This window comes from Mytilus edulis, chromosome 6 (assembly GCF_963676685.1).
Source record: "Mytilus edulis chromosome 6, xbMytEdul2.2, whole genome shotgun sequence".
Lineage (NCBI taxonomy): Eukaryota > Metazoa > Mollusca > Bivalvia > Mytilida > Mytilidae > Mytilus > Mytilus edulis.
Window position 1 is genome coordinate 54559243 of NC_092349.1, and position 19973 is coordinate 54579215.

The 19973-nt window shown below is 31.9% G+C and overlaps 1 protein-coding gene across 1 annotated transcript; it reads right to left on the minus strand.

Annotated features, from left to right (window-relative positions):
* Window positions 1-525: 525 nt before the first annotated feature.
* Window positions 526-2251, minus strand: LOC139527898 (complement C1q tumor necrosis factor-related protein 6-like). The gene is made up of 3 exons (XM_071323573.1): window positions 2150-2251; window positions 1852-1905; window positions 526-950 (listed from the first exon to the last, which is right to left on the minus strand). The coding sequence occupies exons 1-3, from the start codon at window positions 2235-2237 to the stop codon at window positions 544-546; spliced, it is 549 nt and encodes a 182-aa protein (XP_071179674.1). The 5' UTR covers window positions 2238-2251; the 3' UTR covers window positions 526-543.
* Between the last annotated feature and the right edge of the window lie 17722 nt (window positions 2252-19973).

The following is a 19973-nucleotide window of genomic DNA, read 5'->3' on the forward strand; positions in this document are numbered from 1 at the left end:
CACGAAAACCGTCTAAAATTTAACTAAAATGCTAGAATTTCATTAATTTAGCGTGACTTAATGGTGCTAGTACCCGATATATGTACAATGTATTGTCAAAAACAGCCCATATTTATGTAACAGAAGCATTTTACTGTCCAATAAATAACTGAACGTCGTTTACAATTTATCAATTTTGTAAAACTGCTTTATTTTGGGGCCAAAAAGGGGTCTTACTGGACCTACTCATTTTGGTATTTCGAGGCCTTATACAGTTTACTTTACCGCTTATTATTTAATTGTCACAAGTGGAAAGACTTTATAAGTCGTCTTTTTATTGAACGTATCAAATCTATCATCTGGTTTACTTTAAACAGGAAACAAAAGAATAAATGTTCCACATGTTTAATATGTACTCAAGACAACAACAAAAATAACACAACCAAACAAATAAAAACCCAGAAAAAATTGAGTCAATCAGGTTTTTCTATTGTATTATTATAAGTAAATATCTACCTCATAAGGGCAAAGAAAATAGAAAATATATGTAGTTATAAACTCATTTTATTTTGAAATAAGATATCCAGAAAACATACTGGAGTCTGTTCCTGGTTCATTGTAAACAATTTCTGATTGAGAATTACCATGTCTGATATACACCCGGTCGCCTTCCTTCAGATCTAATACCATGTTTAGAGTAGCTGAATTGAAGTTAGCAAGGTTAGGGTACAGGCCTACAGTTTTCTGCTCATTTTTCCACAGATGAACACGAAGTGTTTTCCCTGAGGCACCCACAACTGTACAAGAGATTTGATAAAGTCCACCAGTGGGCACAGTAAACACTCCAGTTTGAGTGCTGTATCCATTCCCCACATTAGTCCACACTTTATCAAATAAAACGTTTGTATTAGAACCCAAGTTCTGCGATTTACTCAATGATGCTGAAAAAGCCGGTATATCGCCGTTATAACCTGAAAATTTACATAATCGTTCATAAATTTGAATTCAGGCAAAACATACTTTATTTTAACATCAATTAACAAGACAATAAATTCGACAATTTTAAAATAAAAGATTAAACATATGAAGTAAATATAGTATTCCCTGCTGACAATATACCCACAATAGTAATTAATACAAATATGCATTGAGAAATTTGCCCCACTGTTTTGATCGGTAAGAGCTCCATAAACAGTGCTGGTCATATCATGGTCGTCTTGGACTTAGAATAATGCTTTCGGTTAGAGAATATTAGGGCCGATACCACAAATATAGTCCCTAGTGTTGACAGTGGGTTACTTGCCATTAATTTTTATACCCCTTCCAAATTTATTTCTCCATGTTTTATGCCTCAAATTGCAAGTAGAGGGGTGAAATTACATTGTAAAAAAGTTTGGGTCCAGAATTTTAAAGGAAAGTAGTGATTTGGTCCAGGTAAAAAAGGTTGAAAAATAGCACTTCGGAAGATGTCAAAAGATTTCAAGACGCCCTAAAGATAAAATTGTCCATATTTTGAGTTTGAGGCGATGAGGTTTTCTATAATTTTGATATAATTTGTCCCAAACGTAGTACAACACACTGTTAAAGTTTCTCTGAAAAAGCGCAAGTGGGATTTTTTTTTATTTTCATTTATGTTCTAAACGAAATCACTACGAAATAGTTGTGGTCTCGGACCTAAGAAGGTGTTAAACAATCATTCACCATGTCCCACTAGTAGCATCTATCGTGATCTCATGGCAAGAAAACCAATTGTATGATAAGTAGCTTTTGGTAACGTTAAATAAGATCTTTCAAGATTTGATATATTAAAATATTTTACAGACCTTTTAATTAATCCTCTTTTGAGTAAGTTATCATACTGATGATTCTTACCTGAACCTCTGATTTTCTTCATCATACCAATCAAGTCTTTAAAGAGATCATGTTCTGTAAAAACATACAATAAATATGAAATAATTTAAAATAAATACCAAACAAATACGTCTAAGTGACGCACAGCAATTAACAAACTATAATGTTAACATAATGGCCTAGAATTTTGTTAGGTTTTAAGAAGTTTTTTGTTTCGTTATCTTATTTCTGTATTTTTGTTTTGTTTTAGAAGTGTGTTTTATGTTTTAGAAGTGTGTGTCTTCTATCATTCATTTAATTAAAGTATTTAAAATCTTACCTATTTTAGGACTACAGTTTGCATGAACAAATGTGGTGCTCACAGTTAAACATATAGCCGCACACACAATATTGCAGATGACAGTCATCGTTGAAAGCAATTTTTGACATATGCTGCTATATATTGTTTGTGTTATAAATACTTTAGAAACTTTAAATTTCGTGACAAACTTTAAATTTCGTGACAAATGTTATTACTGTTATTTAATACCTGTTACATGATATGTTGTTTTTGATCAGGAAGTTAATTAGATTTATATTTTTCAAAAATTTCCAAGAGTAATTAACATACATTTTTTTGTTTGCGCCTGTCCCAAGTCAGGAGCCTCTGGCCTTTGTTAGTCTTGTATTATTTTTAATTTTAGTTTCTTGTGTACAATTTGGAAATTAGTATGGCGTTCATTATCACTGAACTAGCATATATTTGTTTAGGGGCCAACTGAAGGACGCCTCCGGGTGCGGGAATTTCTCGCTACATTGAAGACCTGTTGGTGACCTTCTGCTGTTGTTTTTTTCTATGGTCGGGTTGTTGTCTCTTTGGCATATTCCCCATTTCCATTCTCAATTTTATAATGGCCTAGAATTTTGTTAAGTTTTAAGAAGTTTTTTGTTTCGTTATCTTATTTCTGTTTTTTTTTCAATTTTGATTTCGTCATGATTATGTAAAAAGAATCGCCAGTTATTTAATATGTACAAATGTGCATTTCTTTTCCTTTTATAATCAACAATTAAAAAAAGGAGACGGGTAGTTTAATAGATTTAATAGGTAATTTCCGACATAAAGATTGATAATGTAAGTCATTATTTTACATTGTACAATTGACGTGGAAATGTTTGAAAAAATGTCACAAGATAGCATACATTTGTAACATGATTTTGATGTGAAGAAGTTTGGTTTGACCTCCATTTTTATTAATTTAGTACATATGGAAGTGCAGTAAAAATTGTTAAAAACTAAACTAAACGAAATTGTCTCAATATAAACCACAATCTTACTTATAAATAATTCCCCGGGACTACCTCTCAATTTGTTTCCTTGAAATGAGACGATGCGTACTCGATACAAAAAAGATTCACGTTAACGTGTTCTTTTCGGCGGTGGTCTTTTGCAAAGTCGTATGTTATTACAGACTCGACCCAAGGTATCTTGTCCCGAATTTATACACATTATTCCAAAAAAGGAAAAACAAAATTAAAAATTTTTAGAACTTTTTTTGCTTTATTTCATGATGTGAATCAACCAAGGGGACAATTGCCAAACGCCTGTTTATCGTGTGTGCCGAGTGCATATGTTTTCACTATGTAAGGTGTTGATTTAAATCGATAAAACACACGCAGCCTTGATATAAAGAAAAAAGATACAATTTGAATCTGACACGGCCGACACTCGGCTAACCGAGAGATTGGTCGGTTAATTTATATTGAGTATGCGGCTATATGGGCGATTGGTCTGTTATTCGGGTTGGTTATACGTCTGTTAAGAGTAAAACGCTTAATTTAATGTTAAACTCTATTAAATATACAGATTTTTGGCATGTTATAAGAACCAAATCAAAATAAGAAAAGTGTCTGACAAAATGATGTCTATCATAGAACATTTTGCACTTGTAAAAACATTTCTTAGTCTGCGCAGTTTTCAGTAAAACTAAAAGGCGTCGCGCAAGTATGTAGTATTTATGCTTATACGCATAGCATTTTTTTTTTTAATAAAAGACGAAACAAACAAATTTAAATATCATTTAAAGGACAAGAAATAGTACTGTGGTTCTAAAAAATAAATTGACATTAGTAAATATTTCATAATTGTAAAATAACGTGAATAATACCATGTTGTAGTGAAAATTATGGGAATAAAGTCTGTTAATGGGTTGGACAATTGAAATTGTGTCAGTTAAGAGTTATTTAGCCACGACAATAATTTTGCTACCTTTATATTTTCCCCTTGAAAAATTTAAGAATGAGACGGTTCCTGAGTAAACAAAAATGACAATACGGTGCCACAGTATCCTAGAAAGAGCATTTTTATTTTGACTTTCTATGCATTGTATTGAAGGGTGAGTCACTTCAATGTAGCGTGATATGGATTGACCTCTGGAATATGCATGAAATTTTTATTGACGTTTTCAATCAGCCTTAATTTTTGTGTCTGTTCGAAGTAGCACGTTCTCAATTCCGACTGAAAGTGTCTTTCGAATACAACACAGGGTACATATAACGTGTTCTCGTTCACATATGAACATGATATTTGTCACTGGACGTTAAGCCTTAATTCGTCAGCATCATCCAGTTGGTTCTTTTCTTCTATTACTTAATCATATGTTGTTTACAAATGACTCTGAAGAAGTAAACGGAAAAGAGCGAATGCAGCTACATTTGGTTATTTTAAGTTTCAATTCATTTTAATCCGTTTAGTTCCTTTCTACATAAGTACAGATTTAGAGGAGAACTACAGTTGTCTATGGTGGCCGGTGAAGTCAATTTCGCGTTTTCGCGATTTCGCCTTTGATATTCTATAGGGCGAAAAGGCGAAATCGCGTTTTCGACTTCGCAATTTCGCTTTTTCGCCATAAAGAATATGTAAGGCGAAAATGCTGAAGCGCTAAAACGCAAAATGGCATTAACCTGCCACCATAGTTTTCCGCATGTAAACTTTTAGAATTTGTCACCATTATAAGTACATCGCAATCCGTTACTGTTTCAACAGCCAACGGTGTTTCATGTGTGTATTCTTAAACAAGTATTATTTTTCTCTCGTTTTTGGCAATGTATCACTCTCTACTGTCCTTATATATTATTTTATATTCTGCGTTTCCATCAAGATTCTCGTGTATACGGTCCGGATTGGGGGTATTGTTTATTTCTGTATTCTTTAAATTGTTATGTCATTTTTTTCTACATTTTATTTATCTAACTCATTATTCTTTCTTTATTTTTCATATTTTGTCATCCCAATATATTTTACTTACTGATGTTTAGTAACATTACGACGTTTATCTTGGTATCGTTAATCTTATTACTACCACTGAGTCGATGCCTCTGCAGGTGGACTATAAGTCCCCGAGGGTATTACAAGCCCAGTAGCCAGTACTTCGGTACTGGCATGAAAAAACGGATGTTTGTGTTATTAAAATTTTCTGTTACAAAATGATAGAAATTATTATAAATTAAGGAATGTATCTCCCCCCTGCAAAGCTCTGATTCCTTTCACGGATTTGGCTATACTTTTTGGACCTTTTGGATTATAGCTCTTCATCTTATACATAAGCTTTGGATTTCAAATATTTTGGCCACGATCATCACTGAAGAGACATGTATTGTCGAAATGCGCATCTAGTGCAAGAAAATTGGTACCGTTAATTTTATTATCTCTGATTTATATACTGGTTACCAATGTAGATGACAAATTTGTGTCATTCATGACAATTAAACAGAATCAACATGATGTATGCGATATTTCTTGGATGAAATTAATATTACTTTAATATTCAACTTTTTGAAACCATTTTTATCAATTTTCAATTTCATGTGTTGTTTCCGTATATGTTGTGTTTCATTGCTCATGTGTTGTTTTCGTATATTTTAGCCGCTTGTCGTAAGCCTAATCATTTGATCCGATAACATCCCATATAGCAATAAAATTATATTTTTATTGCCATTCATAACTCTTAACAGACCAATTAACAGACCGGGTTTTATACATCCGACCCATTAACAGACCAGGTTTTAAATGAAGATTGATTTATGTCACCAAAATACAGATTTTCGTGTAGATTTTTCACACTATGGTACTAATATGGTTAACAAACATAATGCCTTTCTTTTTTCGATGTTTTAAATATTAAATGCAAGTAAATTTAACCAATGTGTCATTTTGTGTACATTTTATGTGTGTAAAATATGTATAAATTTATTGATGAGTAACCCGCCTTTTCATTTTATAGATCGTACATCGAAGCTAGAAAAATAATAATTACACCACTGAATTCAGTACATTGAACTGTTTTGTTAGACATGAATACTTTTTATGATGAAAATATATGAAGAAAGTTATACAATGAAACATGCTGAACTTTCAATGATTTTCTCGATAACACCTGATTACAGTTGTAACAGACTTTAGCCAACCCGATTAACAGACCAACCGCCGATATAGCCGCATACTCAATATAGATTAACCGACCAATCTCTCGGTTAGCCGAGTGTCGGCCGTGTCTGAATGATGACAAAATTCTACAAATGAAAACTTTGATCATCTATCGAAGTTTTTTTGCTTTAGTTGGGGTTTCTTGCCGTAACAGCTGAATACGGATATTTTCAGCTCTTTCTCCGATTTCGATCCGATACTACTATTTTGACGAGAGTTTTTTTTAATTGCTGTGCACCTCCGCTAATCTGAGCCAATAATTTCTTTCATATTCGAAAAACCCCGTTTGTATGCCATCTTTATCACTAATTATTACTGTGGCTCACGATGGCGGAGGTCTTTCGAAAAGAAGGATTGCAGTCCACAAATGAACATTTTTCTATCTTTTGACGATATCAACACACTTTAGCCAACCCAAAATCAGGTTTCTGCCATAGTAGAAGACAAATTAGGCATGTGGGAGAACAGATATACTTAGATATTTTATGATGTTCAGTTCATTTATAAGATGAAAATGTTTTTTGACAAAATAGGGGGCCAAATACGGCCCTTAGTGTACCTTGTCCTTTAGTATTCAGTCTGAAATACAGTTTAAATATTTTGTTATTCTGATAATATTTCCCAAAAAGATTTTTATTGAATTTGATAAATAAAAAAGTCGGATCATCAAATTATGATTGCTCCGTAATGGTAAGAGTTCATCTGTTATGCTCGTCAAATTAATTTCCTGAAAATGTAGCGTACAGGAAAAAAATGTATTCCTTTCGGTCACAATTTAGACGACTTTATTTATATGGAAAAAAAACATATAAAGAAAAATATACTCCCAAACTCAGTAACATATGTGGATAGAATCCAAGGTTTTCTGGAAGATTTTGAACAAATTTAGTATTCAGTCCGAAATATTATAGTTTAAATATTTTGTTATTCTGATATATTTCCCAAAAAGATTTTTATTGAATTTGATAAATAAAAAAGTCGGATCATGAGTATAATGATCATCAAAGCAATGTAGTTTAACATTTGATTCACTGAGAGCTAACGTAAATTTAACGTATCTTTGTAGACGATCCATCATCCAAGACGGCCGCCGGCGGGGGACTAACTTTAACATAGGACTCGATGGGAAATATATAAAAATGTCTTCTTTTAGAGAACTACTGAATGAAATGAAACCAAACATAGCATGAATGTTCTTATGAGGTGCTGACTAAGGCCTTGTTCACATTAACCTAATCTTGGTGTTGTGTTAGTGTAATTCACACGTAAACGAAACGCAAATTTACTTTCCATTGATAAAACTCAATGTTTACATGTAGTTTAAATCATGTTTTGTCTACATGCAGTCGATAGTCATACAATGTAGGCCTTGTGTGGGTTAAGTGAACACAAAACTATGTATATATAGAACATGAATGTTGCCATGGAAGAAACGATTTTGGAATAAAATTGATATTCATAACAATTATTAATAAAGTTTTTTACAGAAATGTTTGTCTAAACTTGATATAATTATTTGTAATAAAAAACGTTAAGAAGCTTTTTTCCTTTGCAAGAACCAAAGCATCATCAAGCCGAAATCAAAGTTCATTTGAAAAGGTCTTCCCGAATCGACTGGGCGTACACAGAAATATTTGCCACTGGTCTTTACTAAAACCATTACTTAAAAAAAGTGTGCGATAAATTGTATTTTGTTTGTCTAGTATCTCAGTTCGTTAAAATACACTTAGAAATGAAAAAAATACCCTTCTACACCCCCCCCCCTCCCCGTTTCTTGCCAAATACCTCTTGAAGAAGAAATACATTTGAAAGATAGAAAGTAGGCGATCCTTAACAGCTCAATACGTTTTCTTCGTCTGTAAGCTCGCTGCTGCTGCCTACGTTTTTTATGCGTTATCGGGACATATTTAATACAAATGTCAACTTTTTTGAGAACCACTTAATCGAATGCAATATTAAATTAATTTGGCCTCAATCATTTTTCAAGTATCTGTTATGATTTTTTTAGTTTGATTTTAAAAACCCAAGTAGAGTGAAGTGAGCAACACAGGCTCTTGAGAACCTCTGTCTAGTTTCTTTTTATTTTAGATAACAACTGCGCAGACAACTTTTTTTCAAAGTTTTAAATATCACACTGCTTTATAAAAACAAACATACACACATACATATGCATACACACGCATGACAAATTTGTTTACAATGTCAGTTTTCAATACTAAACACAAGCTTGTCTTTTCGTTTTCATAACAACTTTTAATTGTCTAAACTGGTTGAATTTCTCTCTAAAACCATTATATGGTGAACGGAAGAAATATTGCTGAATGAAGTAGGAAGCATGTGACTTCTTGGTGGAATGTTGATGCATATCTGGTCCATCTGTCCATTACAGTGTATTGTTCTAATAAACTCGATACCATCATCAATTGTGGTTTCAATGTCAGTATTGTCTGCCTAAATAATAAAAAACAGTCTTAGTTGTCTCATTGGCACTCATACCACATCTTCCTATAACTATTAATGTTTGTTATTGAATACAATTGTACAATTTGAACTCTAATTGCAATCACAATAATCATAAAACATAATGATAAATTTAAGTAAAGTTTGACAATGTACATGCATGTACCAACATTTAATCATTTAAGGTCTTGCAACAAAATATTGTTGATAGATGTTGTAGTATACGATATAACGAAAATAGGAGGAATCAACCATTATATTCGATGTACAATGATTGTCCATGTTCTAATCACGTTATTTAGTAAACTTAACCTTTCATAAGATATTGTAATACCGATTTGTGTGGAGTTATTTTTCCTAATGTTCTGTTCTCGTGCAATCCGAAGAGCTTTGTAGCAATTCTTTTAGTTTTGTTTTTTTTTGGTTTTGTTCCGCATATTTGTCGGTTAAAATATACATAATGCGATTGAACATCAGCCCAACAATGTTAGATCTGTAAATTTGTTTTCGCAAATTTTGTGTTCTTCCCTCGCCGGAATTCGAACTCATACTACTGAGATATCGTAGCACCAAATCGCCATGCACTGTATCCGACGCGCTAGGCTATTCGACCACCTAGCTATAGGCTTCACAAAAATAAAGCTATCGGTGGCCGGGTGTTACCTTTCCTCGTCAATTTTAATCCAGCGTCATAATACAGTACATGGTATACACGGTTTTTAGAAGGAAATGTTACAGATCAGCTGAATTTTCTATTGTAAAGAATCCTACAAATTAATGCAAGATGCAGTCACAGAAATAATTATGTTATAGGTAAGTCTAGATCTGAACCAGTGACAACTCTAGAACGGATTGTATCCATCGGATCACCAGCAGTGATGGTGTTACAAGGCTGCCAATACATTCTGTATATATAATTCGTCTTAACATCAGCCCAACCATGTTAGATCTGTAAATTTGCTTTTGCAATTTTTTTGTTCTTCTCTCGCCGGGAATCGAGCTCATACATTTTTGTTATACTGTTTTGTACTATTTAGATGTCGTGACACCAAATCGCCTTGCACTGTGTCCGACGCGCTAGACCGCTCTATCACCTAGGCTTCACAACAATAAAGATTTCGGTGTCGGGGTGTAACCTTTCCACGTCAGTTTTAATCTAGCGTCGTAATACAGTACATGATATATAAGGTATGAAGATGGAATTATTACAGAATAGCTGAATTATCTATTGTTAATAAGATATTGACCTGCTTAATTCTACTAGTTGTGTTTAAGTACTTTCTCAGTGCTGCGAAAGCTGTTATAAGCGTTATTGATGATACTATTCCACTGATTATAACTGCTATATATGTGTAAGATGAGTCTAATTGTAATGAAAATTTAAAAAAAAATTAGTTAAGTTCCATTTCAAAATTGGATTCAACACAATAATCTATTTAGATCCCAATAATCGATTTATCTATACACATGGAAAATAGTATTGCAACACCTAGATTTTTTCAAATTTGGAAAAATCAGCCTCTTATTTTGGATGGAATATGATAAAATATTTGTAAAATAATATTGAAAAGTAGTTAATGATAACATTGGCATTACAAGGAACAAAACATGTATGAAAAAAAATGTTTTATCCAACCAAAATTTTTATAACAAAATTAAGTGTTTTTTGTACCAAAAAATGCATTTTACAACTTTTACTGTAGTCGAATTTTACAATGTCAGACATTTCAAAATTAATCTTTAGATGGTTGTTCACATCATGGTTGGTCGTTAAACGCCAAAGTATTAGTACTTCCAGCCTCCATTCAAACGGATAACCGCATCTTAACGTCTTCTGATTCCTGCCATAAATCGACTAATTTGTTGCGAAGGTAGCAGCAACCATTCCTGACAAAGGGTGTTGTTTATTTCATGACGTGTTTGAACTGGAGTGTCATTTCGTGCACTTTACGCTCAATAGTGTCCCATATATGCTCAGTATGATTCAAATCGGCGCTACGATCGGGCAAAGGAAGATAAACCGAATTCCATTGGAACAATGGATCTTCCTCTACAATGCTAATTTCCACCTTTGGCGAGCTCTGCACCATATTGGATACGGGAAACTGTGTGTCTGTTTGTAGGCAAAGGTCCCCGAAATTGTCTTATCGCACGATAGCCAGTAGCGATGAGCCGATCTCGAACAGTTCTTGTGTAAAGGCTCCCGTATGGTCATCACCCTCTTTTAAGAATTGTATTGTTTGCAATGGGTTTTCTTCTGATTAACGTTCATTTTGCTTGATTTTCCATAGCAGATATTATAGGGGGTCTTCTTGATCTCGGAAGGTCTTTAACATCGTTTGTTGCCTGATTTTTATTCCCAAACGACTTATAGTGAAATGGTGATGACCAACAATACGTGCAATTGTCACAGCGACATACCTGCTTCTCTCATGCAGGTGATTATCTGCCATCTTGCTGCATTTATGAGTTGTGGATAACCAATTGCAAGGTGTCAATCACATAACTTTGTAAACTTGATTATTTAAAGTGTTGAAAACAATGAGTATAAAAACATCTGTTTTACTGTTTACGAGTACAGTAGCTGCATAAGCAGATAAGAACTCATCGAGTCGATATTTATTGATTAAATTCAGGTGATATTTAAATAATGTTTAACTTGTTCTATTTCAACAAATAATATCACAAAAAAATAAAGAGTGTTTTTTTAATTTGAATTTTAATTTGGTGCTGCAATACTTTTTTCCATGTGTATATATTGGTATGAATGAAGTGTTTTTCAGTTTTCAAATTTGGTACATAAATAAAATACGTAAAACGATTTTATTGTTCGTTTGTTTTACCTAAATACAGTTTTATCGATACCACCTCTTAAAATTAGAGCAAGTAAAGTTGAATGCGTATAATTTGATATTTCTCTGAATTTCTTATTTTTAATCATTAATTTATTGATATTTGTTTAAAATTGAGTGGCAAATACTTCATGCATGATCATTACGACTAAATCATGTATATAACTTTATCAATGGGAATCAAGCAGGGTAAATGTATTGTACGCTATTATTGATTGAGTTTTGCAACTGCTGCATTTCAAAGGGGGTAAAGATAAATATGTTATTATGATAAAAAATATTCACTGTATCAAGCGTACATGTTATTAATAAAGGTGTAGTTGAGTGTACATATTTGTTATTTATTGTTTACAGTGATATTCTGATGGCAATGTTTTCTTCTTTATAAATATGCACATTTTTCAGTTGTTGCTTTGCTGATACATTACTGATTTCCCATCTTCAATCACTTATACATATATGTATAAATTTAAAATATGGTTAGTGTGACTTGCCATTGGTCTTGGTCTTATGCTGGACTTTGTCAATGGTTAATTCCACCACTGGGGTTGTGTCAATGGTTAATTCCACCACTGGGGTTGTCTCAATGGTTGATTCCATCACTGGGGTTGTTTCAGTCGTTAAATCCGTAGACATGATGGAGGATGATTTCATCGAAATGGACTCTTCGCAATTACAGAAAGACTCTTTTTGTATATTTGTAACTGATAAACGTGATCCGTCGTCTATAAAAATATGTCAGATTTGTTATAATTAGAGAATTACATATATGTATCAAAACGATATGATTAACACTTTCTCTTATCTTATATTTCTCTAAACTTATTCTTCGTCGTTTTCTCAATGTGTCATCCTCAAGTGGTAAAAATACGCATATGCTCAACCGTATTCTTGATATGCAGAGCACCTCCATAGTCTTTCTGAATTCCTTTTGTGTCGTATAGTTTCAGTCGCAGGTTTGATGCTTTGTCGCCTAGTGTGCTCCTCTTCTTTTCGTCACATGATATCTCCCAATATGTGTTTAGATTTACTTTTGAATTAGTCTAATGATACATTGTATATGCATGTGTAGTGGTATGAATAGTATTCGTGTTGCGCATGTTTATATTTTTAGGTTTTATTACTTTAATAGATTGTAAAGTACAGCTTTCCATTGATAAGCTGCTTCTTTAATCGATAATTTAGTCTTGCTCACGGAGATAAGTACACATATTACTTCATCAATCATTAGTTCTAAACATATCACTTGCCATATAAAGCCATCTATCTACAGTTACTTCTTAGACATCTTCGAAAAGTTATTTCTTCATATGTTTTTTTGTGAATTACTTTTGCACTTGTTAATAAAACACTTCTAAGTAACAGTTTGGATTTTAAGTTTCACTGTCCTATTCCTTGTATTCCTGATGAGATAATTGTTTTGCCATGACATAAAAAACATAAATATAATCTACAAATATAACATTATATGTGGACGAAAGAAAATACGATATGGATACTATGAATGGCCAACAAACATAGAGTACAGCACTTTATTCATGGATGGACGACACAAATACTTCAATATATAACACGTAAATGAATACAAATATTGCACTATCTATGAACGGCAAGGAAAACAAAAACAATATTTTGCCTTGAAAGAGTACCCAAAACGGCGGACGTCAATAAATCAATAAAATCAATTTAATCTACGATAAAAGAAAGAGAAATACTTACTGGATGGTGTTCATACTTTGTGATATGTCTACGAAAACGTAAAAGACTTAAAGAACTGTATATGTTATGCAAAGGGATGTTGCTCTGAATGTAAAACAGACGCCTTTCCAATTTCATTTGCTTTCCTTTTTAAATTATACTTTGAATACATTCAACGTATTATGAAAATGTAAATGTAAACACACTGTTGAAATCAAGGTAGTGTGTTTATACCGTCTCCACTGATTTGAACGCAAAAATAAATAACAATGTGCATTGTTTCATTGATTGATTTATAAAGTGTTGGAGCTATAACAGACGACAAGAGACGATCGACAAGCACAGAAATGAAGAATTATTGCTCACTGTTTATATTGTTTTCACGGGTGTAATGATCACCTGTAAAGTAAGAATAACATCTCAACACATCATTGATGCACAAAAAGTAGTGCACAAAGCATGAAAAAGACAACAACAACACCAAAACAACACTCATAGCGTAATCTTCCTATGACCGTTGCAAAACGTACACTTAATTTGTTTTTCAAGTATTATTTTGTATTGCAACTAGAGCCGACTAATTTTCTAACTTTATCAGATATGATTTTGCTAAATGCGGATATCTTAAACATGTTAAAGGTTGCACTTTGTAAATACAGCTGTTTCTTAAACCACGCCTCTTTTGGAGAGATTTAGAATATTCATAGAACATTAATTTTGATTACATACTGGCTCCCAATTATGCTCTCTATGTTCCATCTCATAGAGAAATAACTTTGGAATGTTACCAGTAAAAATATATGTGCATATTGTTTACATTGAAATGTGTGGTAGCCCTTCCTTCGAGGTAGGGGTAATTAAGAAAATTAGTGTTAGTTTAAACTCTGAAAATTTCAGAGCATATAAACGTTGAAAATATGCCACACAGGCATATATTTTGACCTTTAAAAAAAATTGTAGTGCATATGAACTTTCAATTCTAGGATAAGATTTTTTTCAAAACTTCATAGTTAAAGAGGTACAGTTTTAGCCGTAAAAGGAGTTCCTATGGGAAATTGCATTCTCACTATTTACAGAAATGCAACCTTGGGTTTTTCTCTGCTACAAAATGTTTTTCATCATTTACTAAGAAAATTGTTCTTGTGTTTTAAATAATATTCCTCTTCAAACAAATGATGTATGGAGATGTAGTTTACACATCACACCCTGTCCTAACGTTAGATCGTATTGACATATCTTTCAAAGTTTGTTTATACTCACGGGAGAACCATGACTTTCACTGCCACACTTCAAGTTAAGTTTAGCTTCTTCCGCCGCTCTCGAAACTTTTGAAACTGTTGAAGAAATGTCTTGATTGATGTACAAATAATTCCGGTCGCTTCATCAAACTTGTATCTTGAAAATCCATCATTTTCAAATTGAAAAAGATTTCTTTTTACTCATTGATTAGTTAATTCGTTGAGATATCATGTTGCCAAGCAAACCGTTTTTGTTTCCTCCAGAGAATATTTAAAACATATGTGTACCCTAGCTTAAGGTCATTTTGGTATCATAACGAAATGAGGACTAATTCTAATTTTACAAAAAGTGACAAAGAAGAAATTTATTCATAAAAAGATTCATTGAGAGTGATGTAGTCCCCATTTTGTGGACTCATTCATCGCAAAGTATTGTACAAAATTATATTTAAAAAAGTCAGAGATCCCGTATATCTTTACATTAATAATATAAACAGTATAAAAAGTAATCAATTACAACAACAAAGCTAACATGATAAGATAACACAACGAAAACAACTAGCCTGAACAATTTACGACTGTGCTATGGAAAGCTACTCCATCCCGGCAAGTGAATTGGTAAAACACACGTTTCACCGATTTTGTTATCCATTGATAGGCTGAAGCAGACATACAGCCACAGTCAAAACATTCCTTGCAATCTCTTACAAATATAAGGGATATAATATGTGAATATGTAATGCTGCAGTTGATATTTTTTACTGGTTAACTTACATATTAATGACTACTAGTATTTAAGTAGCTCTATGACAGGATATTACATTCCTCAAATCGTACTGATAAATACTAACTACGAATAATCTGAACAGAGAGTTAAAAGGTTACATTTGACTGACATCAACTTGTCTGAATAGAAGTTAAAGCGTTCTGAGATGAACATGATAAACATAAACGTTGTAAATCAAGGAATTCACGAGACACATGTCAACATCGTGTGACTACATGTCCTGATGTCATGATTGAAATCTGGTTTTCGATTTTTATTGAAGGCATTGTGTACTGAAATTTGACAGAGCAAATCGACATACTTCTTGTCATTTTAATGCGAGAATCATGAATCCTGCTAAAGGTTTCTGTGTTTTTCATAGATGAAGAGATGAATCTTCATTTAAAGAATTTAATAACAAAATGACATAAGTGTTTTCACAAACAACTGTGCAATGTAATCCTTTAGGTATCTTGTCTTAACGAACATGTCAGTATTTTATATAGATGCATTTTCAAACTGAATTTTCGTATTATTAACTTGGAATTTGTCGAACAAACAATGTCGTTGGAATACATACAATTAAATGTATGCGCCCCATTTCTATTATTTAATTTGTTTCAGAGAGCGAATATGCTCAAAATTGAAAACAGTAAAGACCAAGACAACATGGACAACGCTTATTCATTAGATTAGGAAAACAATATTTTTAATTGGTAAATACAATCCTATCAACAAACACATTGATATGATCGAATGCATGTTCTACTTACATTCTTTCCAATGCTTCATTGTTTCTAAAAACATCATCAGGTAAAGTTGTTAAATTGTTGTATGATAAATCCCTACATCAAATAAAACGAACTAGTTAAACTAATTATCTTAGATTTTGTTAATTACAGAAAACAGAGCAAGAACTTATATGAAAATAATTTGTATATATACAAACACATAAAATGTACACATAGTTAAGGCTTAACTACTTAAAACTAATAAAGAAAATAACAGAATTTCAAATAATACACCTGCATCTAACGTACTAATAATAATAGCAACATATTGCCGGATTTACATTCGCGAGTGCATTCTTAGTGAATAAAATGCAGTTGCATATTATCTAACGATGTTTTGTTTCATACAATATTTCAAATTAACAAACTAAACTTAAAATTGACAACATCGGTTGTCTGTTAACAGATGTTGAATGTATAATGTTTTCTCAAAATTTCTATGCTACTTCAGAAAGTGTTAACATTGGCTCTGCATGTTAGATGTTTTGTTTTTTAAATTGGACCAAAAAATGACGAATTTCACATAGACATAATGGTAATAATACTATCAAGACAAAAATATAAAAATATTTGGACAACTTTCTTTAAAGTTCATTATGCTTTAACCACTGAAATATACATTATTTGTACTTTACATGTAGGTCAATTTTGGTAAATTTTATTCATAATTAAGTCTCCAAAACAAAGTTTGGAGACTTATTGTTTTTGCTCAGTTCTTATTATTTTTATTTTAATTGTTTTTGTCATAATAAATCTTGGCCGCTATCCACGATCGAAATAGTTCTAAAATTATTGACTGCTATATCAAAATTTGAATCTTTTGGTTACAAAACATTTTGAATCGTAGGTGGCGGCCAAGTTTTTCCTAAAACTTTTAAGTTTGAAAACTGAACAAAATTATCACAATAGGCAACATGTCCAAAATGTACATACTATGGTGAATATAATTTTCTTTTATGAAAAAAACTGATTTATCTAACATACTTGGTTTTGAAATAGACCGTGAACGAACCAAGTTTTGACCTTTTCGATGTTTTGCGATAAAGTTAATATATTAGGCTGATTTTGTGCCATAAGTGAACTGTCCTTTATGATATTGGCAGGTATTTGAATTTTTTGTTTCCTTTCTTCATAACGTCAATATTTTTTAGTGCATTTTAAAAACATCTGACATTTTTCAAGACTATGTTTCCTTTATAAAACGTTTTATTTATAAGTGTGTGTTTGTTCTCTGAGGTGTTCAAAATACAATTTTTTTGTCATTTGAATCACTTACTGTGAACTAATAAGTTATAAATATCTTTCAAAATAGAAAATAAAGAAATGGCTTTTTGATGCAATTCTATTACGCCATTTGGGAACTCATGGTCTCGATATATATGGCAGTACTATACTATATTTTTCAACAGTGTTCAAAAACTAAAAAAAAAATAATTGCTGATATATTGTTAACTTCATGAATTGGCTTTTATAACAAGTATGGCAATACACTGCATCAACCACTTCTTTGAAGGTGTCTATGTTAAATTCAAATGACATGTACGTTTTTTCTGAAATGTTTTGTATCAATTTTTGACCTTGTTTTTCTTTGAAACATTAGATGGAAGTTATATGTTTAATTTTATTCGTTTTCCATGTTTTCATCATACTAAGAAATTATCAAACAATGATACTAGTATTTAAACTCAAAACAACACATCAGACGATGCAATATATGTTCAAATACTTATATCAAATATATAATTATTAATTCGTATATTTTAACTAATTTGATTCGTTCAGGGATAGTCACATGTTAAAATATATTTTCAAAGGTAGGGAGAAATCGGCGGATAGCGAAAAAAAACATATTGCACAGCAAAAAGCATGTTGCACGGTTATTTTTTAGAATATTATTAATTCGTATATTTTTAACAAATTTGATTCGTTAAGGGATAGTCACATGTTTAACAATACTTTCGAAGGTAAAGAGAAAACGGCGGATAGCAAAAAGCATATTGCACAGCAAAAAGCATATTGCACGGTTACTTTTAAGATATCTAAAAACCAATATACTTTGTGACGTCACGTAATGCATTTTAGGATATTGTTAACGTTTTGAAACAAATGATATCTGTGATCCATTATTTGACGAAAAAATCATCAAATACAATGTACATAAGATGCAAAACAAACAAAAAAAGTAAATGAAATAACAACTAATATTTTGTTATTGTCAAGGAAACAAATTATATGCATGATATCTATAAAATTCCAACAAAATCAAATTACGATTCTGATACATATATGGTCGGAAATTAATAATATAACAAATATAGCCTTTGTATGAGGTCAATACAGGATATATCGACCCAAAGAAGTATATCGACCTCGGACTTCGTCCTCAGTCAATATACTTCTTTCGGGTCAATATATCCTTGTATCGACCTCATACAAAGGTTGTATTTGTATAATATCTTAAAACCGATATACGTTGTGACGTCATTAAATGAATTTCATGATTTTGTTAAAAGTTGTATGATACAATAATTATGATCTATTATTTGAAGAAAACAAAACCTTCAGATATATAAGATGTAAAAAAAAGGAAATGCAATAACTACTAATATCATGTTGTTATTGTCAAGGAAACAAAATGATATCTATTAATTTCCAACACAATTTAATGACGATTTTGGTACACTAGAGGATATATCGACCCAAAGAAGTATATCGACCTCGGACTTCGTCCTCAGCCAATATACTTTTTTCAGGTCAATATATCATTGTATCGACCTCATACAAAGGCTATAATTGTACAGTACTACTACTTAACATTTTAAATGTGTAACTTCTACGTTGATCATCTTGTGATTTATCAGTAAAATTAAGCTGTTTATTCAGAAAAAGAACATAGATTTATTTTTTATAGGATTTCTTATTGTCAAAATTGAAAGTAATATTTGTACAAATATGACAATTATTAAAACGGCAAACGGTTAGCAATAACTTCAAATTTGTAAACTAGATTGAGGTTCGGTGAGCGAGTGGTCTATGAAGTTAACCTCTACATACAATTGATAGCAATTTTTTTTTTACTTACACAAATGCCAAGTCCAAATTGGTCCTGAAAATACCATCTGGTACGCCAGTTAGATGGTTGGTCGATAACTTCCTACATTAAATAAACAAACTTGTTCTTTTAATCCAAATTACAGCAAACAGTAGAAGTACTTATAGGTGATTAATTATTTTGTATATATACTCACAAACTTAACACAAAGGTCCCCGGTTTGCATATCTTAACCGTTAGGAATTTGTTTTAATCGTTATAAATTTTAAGCAAAATATTCGCAATTTTTAATTAACATTTTTTGTGTAATGGCTTCTGTGGAAACTAAATGTGAGTTTTTTACGTGTTCTGATTCATATACATGCTTGTATACATAATGTTTTTAATCAGCCTAATTCAAAACATCTATGATCATCATGCTCACTAATTATTTTATGAATATTTCTAACTTTTTGTTCTTGCCTTTTCCATACAACATATTCATTTTTATAATATATTTCTTTATATCTTGGTCCCTGTGTTTCCCCGTTTTTTTTTAATACAATATCAATTTTTTGCATATTATTAACATTGAATGTTTGTCACTATAGTATGAGCGTTGGATATTTGTATCTATATAATTTTTCTTAAAATGTCCTGTAACAAGTCAGGAAAAACGGCAGTTATTATGTAACAGTTCGTTGATATGTATGTTGCATTGTCGTTTGCTTTTGTTGCACTTTGGTGTTTCTGCTGATTCGTTGTTTACTTCGTATAGTTGATGTATTTCCTTCGGGTTTAGTCTGTAACCCGGGTTTGTTTTCCCTCAATCGATTTATGACTTT

Coding starts and splice junctions, on each gene's coding strand:
- LOC139527898 (XM_071323573.1), bottom strand. CDS start 2,237: ATGACTGTCATCTGCAATATTGTGTGTGCGGCTATATGTTTAACTGTG. Junction 1,906..2,149: donor AAACTGTAGTCCTAAAATAG/GTAAGATTTTAA, acceptor ATGTTTTTACAG/AACATGATCTCTTTAAAGAC. Junction 951..1,851: donor GAAGAAAATCAGAGGTTCAG/GTAAGAATCATC, acceptor GTAAATTTTCAG/GTTATAACGGCGATATACCG.